The following is a 3,976-nucleotide window of genomic DNA, read 5'->3' as shown; positions in this document are numbered from 1 at the left end:
AATAGCTTAGATTTTTTTTTTGTTTGAGTTGTATTAAAAAAGAAGTTATTGCATAATAAAGATGCTAAAAGGGGTATGAAATAATTATTTATATTATGTAACATTTAATAGTTATGGTCAATTTGGTAAAAAGATAAAATTGTGTGTATTGTGCGCAAAAAGCTTTTTTCTGCCCCCTCAAAATTGTGGTCAAGCTCAACTCCTTGCTTCTGCTTTATATCATGAAAAGCAGATGAAATTCACTATTTAATCTCTACACAAATTACCCAAACCAATATGTGTAGCAGAACAAGTATTTTAAAGGAAGCCCTACTTAAGTTGAAAGGCCTACATAACCAATACGCAACCAGCTATTTTATATTACTTGGTTGTGGTGGCTTGAGTTGAATTGTTTTACAAGCAAATCTTATTCTATTTGTTCTTGAAATAAATTGTTGCAGCAAGGATCATGCATTAAGAATTATGAGATCTTATTTCTTTTGCAGTTATCCAAATATCTTAAGGAGGTGCAGCTAACCCTGTTCAATAAAACATCAATGCTTGAGAAGAGAGTGCAGCTTGCGATAGAATGATGCTTTTTTATGCAGTGCTGTAACTAATTTTTGGTTATATATTCATTTGTTAGTTTCTTTCACAGTAACATTTCTGCTATACTCTTCCTCTTTGCAGCTTTCTTCTTCCTTTTGTTTTCCCCCTTATTTGTTTTTCTTGGTAGTATGGGTGTTTGTGGCTGAATCTTTTGGTGGCAAGCCAAACCAGCCATTCTCTCTTTCTTGTACAATGTAGGATAGAAGAGTAACCGTTGAAAATTGGGACAAACAGGGCCTAGAAGGGTAGTAGGAATAGAGGAGTTTTGAAGGATATAAATAGCATGCTGACCATATTTTTTTCCTAAATTAGCATGCAAATCAGTATGAAGTTTTTATTTTTTATTTTTATTTTTTTTTTTATATACTTGTATTGTGAATTTTAGTTGCTTGTTTCTTTTCCTTCCTAAAAGGACAGTGTAACGTAGTGATGAAGTCATGTTCATAACTCTTTGCTCTTTCTCTGGAACCACAAATAATAGCAAAATGTTGTTAGTTGTATGAATTTTGCGTAAAGCATTTATTTGCTTGATTATATAGCACCGAAAACAGCATGTTTGTTTGATGGTATGGTAGTGTGTGATTGTCATGGTATAATATTCGTTTGCGGTGACTGTTGAATAGCGCAACCTTTTGCTGGCACTGTATAAGTTTTGTGAAACAGTAAACTCTGAATGGATTAATGCTTTAGGTTAAAATTTCTATATTTCTATATGGTGCGTAGAATCTTCTAGCGTTTGGTAATGTTATAGTTCTTATGAACATTTTCCTTTTAATTTTATTATTATTATTATTCGCAAAATTTATGAACATCTTTCATGCACTAAAGAAGATACTTGCATATGTGAATTTCGACGGGTGTAAACAATCTGGTATCCGATCCGAGGTTTACAATTGAATTCGTTTACACGTTTATGTCCTGTGTAAATTATCATTTTTAATTACGAAAGATGTTAATTAATTTAATAATTAAAGATTAGGTTGGTTTGTCAAAAATTATTAGTAGTTTGTTGGGTAGTTTTATCAGACGTTTTAGGAAGTTTTGTTATACTAATTTAATTTTGCTGGGTGTCAAATAATATTTTCTTTTGTGGTTAGAAATTAAACTAGTTTGTTTGTGATCAAATCTTTTATGATTAGAATAAAATTTTTAAGTGCAGCAGAGTTTCATAAAATAAAAACGATAAATAAAGTCCATATGTAAAGGGGGAATAAAAGACGATAATTTAGGCGAGAAGAGATTCTATATACTATATCAAAAATGATATTTGTATACCAAAATTAGTCATAAATTAGTTACAAAAATCAATCACCAATATATTTGTATATAAATATATGTGGTTTAATTTATTTTTAATATGTATTTATATTTTAACATATATTTTATACTGATGACTAATTTTAGTGACTAATTTTAATATAGACGTAGTATAACTCTGTAATATATATGATGGGTTCTTTTGGGGCTACACTAACCGTGGCTAAAACAATAAATGTCAGGCCGAAAACCAATTTTTTTCAGGTGGGTTTTATTTGAGTTGGGCAAAAATCAAATAATCTGAAATTACATAGTTTAGATTATTGTGAAAAAAAAATAAAATTGGATTCCGATACAAAGACAAAAGATATATTGCTGACAAAAAAAATATTAGTAAATACACAAAATAAATATAAAATTTACGAAAATACATAAAATATAGAATAATTATATAAAACTACATAGTACCACCCATTTTGGGTGCTGAGAGGGGAATCCAAATAAGCATAATTCAGGTGCTTAGATCTGGTTCTATGACGTAATGACGCTGACGTATTTTGGGTGTCACACGTGAGAAAATAAGTACTAAAGATCCAAGATACATTCAAACACTGATTAAAGTCTCAATATCCGAAATACTCTCAGAAGGGTAATGCGTGTCACAGCATTCGAGATATGGTCATAGGTATGTTTTAATATTTTTATAAATAATTTTAATTTAAGTTAAATAAATATAGTATGTGTTTGGATTACAGTTTATAAATGGATTTGTTTGTATAAAATTGATTTTGCAAATTTTGATTTTGATGAAAAGTAAGTTTGTGTAAAAGTGATTTATATTTGACAATCTTTATATCAAAATGAATTATAATAAAATAAATAGGAAAAATCTAGGGGTCAACAACTTTTGTGTTTTCTGGTCAGCACTTAACCATCAAAACAAAAGTGAGTGATCTCCCACCATTAGATGTAATCTCACACCATTAAAAACACTATTGATGACTAATTGATGGTTACAAAATACTAAAATTGCTGGTTCCCTAACATTCCTCAAATAAATATTGTTTGGATTACACTACTCAAAATCACTTCTAGATAACAAAAAATTACTAAAATAGACATCGACTTAAATAATTTTTTTATATTATTCTATCATTTTAATTTAGATATTTGAATAGATCTTATTAATTAATTATATAATAGAATAAATATTTATTTACTAAAATAAAAAAACATGTAAAAATTAATAAAATATATTTTTAATTAAAATTAAAAATATAAATTTTAAATATATATATATTATTTTAGAATCTAACGTTTATGATTTTATTATTACCTATAATTAATTTTTTATTTAATTTGTCTTTTTTAATGAGATTATAATTTATATTATAAAAAAATTACACTAAAAAGTGAAACTTTAAAAAAAAAACTAAACCTGTGTTTGATGCTTCAAACGCTAAGCCAAACACACCCTAAATTGCTAAATTTAATTTACTTTTCTATTATTCGATGCCTAAATATGTTTGTTTGAGTAATTTAAAGTTTTGAAGGCAATAATGGTTTGAAAGAAATATAAAAAAAGCATGCAAAGTGGAGAATTCATGAAGAAGTGTGGATTTGTTAAATTCATGGCGACGCGTACGCGTACGCATGAGAGGGAAGTTTGCCAGGCAACGCGTACGCGTAACCGACATGTACGCGATATTATAAAAAGATAATAACAAACATAATACACAAAAATCACAATTATAAAAGTGTATAATGTCAAACAAACAGTTGAAAAAAAATATAAATAATAAATAATAGAAAAATAGAGCTCATATAAATAGAAATAACAAGAATTCTATAAATAATACAATAATATACATAAAAGATAAAATTGATAAAAGGTAAATAAATGTTTAGTATTCATGGTTAGAAATCTGTTAAGAAAACCTTAAAGCTAAAAATAGTTACTTCTTATAAACGTAGGTTTGGTAACAAAATCACTTATGCTTTCATGGCACAGGATTCAGTGGTCCAGGAACCTTTGGACCACTTAATGGTCTAAGTAGAAAACATGTTTTTGGAGTTTTTTTTATCAATTACTACGTAGTCCTTGAACTAATTTTAATTACAAATTAACTTC

At 27.8% G+C, this 3,976-nt stretch overlaps 2 protein-coding genes across 4 annotated transcripts in view; both read left to right on the top strand.

Annotated features, from left to right (window-relative positions):
• LOC107625156 overlaps positions 1-1,092 on the top strand; it is an 8,775-nt gene extending 7,683 nt beyond the window's left edge. For all 3 annotated transcript variants that reach the window (XM_016327738.2, XM_016327739.2, XM_021115698.1), the window contains exon 19: positions 486-1,092. In XM_016327738.2, coding sequence (XP_016183224.1) covers positions 486-572 — 87 coding nt within the window. In that variant the 3' untranslated portion in view covers positions 573-1,092. The remainder of the gene's footprint in view (positions 1-485) is intronic.
• The window catches only part of LOC107625157 (arginine biosynthesis bifunctional protein ArgJ, chloroplastic), a gene marked incomplete at its 3' end in the record, with an annotated part of 10,855 nt that continues 8,595 nt past the window's right edge, over positions 1,717-3,976 (top strand). The window contains 1 exon segment of the mRNA XM_021115699.1: positions 1,717-1,848.

This window comes from Arachis ipaensis, chromosome B02 (genome assembly GCF_000816755.2).
Source record: "Arachis ipaensis cultivar K30076 chromosome B02, Araip1.1, whole genome shotgun sequence".
NCBI lineage: Eukaryota > Viridiplantae > Streptophyta > Magnoliopsida > Fabales > Fabaceae > Arachis > Arachis ipaensis.
Note: the sequence above shows the minus strand (reverse complement) of the source record. Positions and strands in the feature narration are given on the sequence as shown.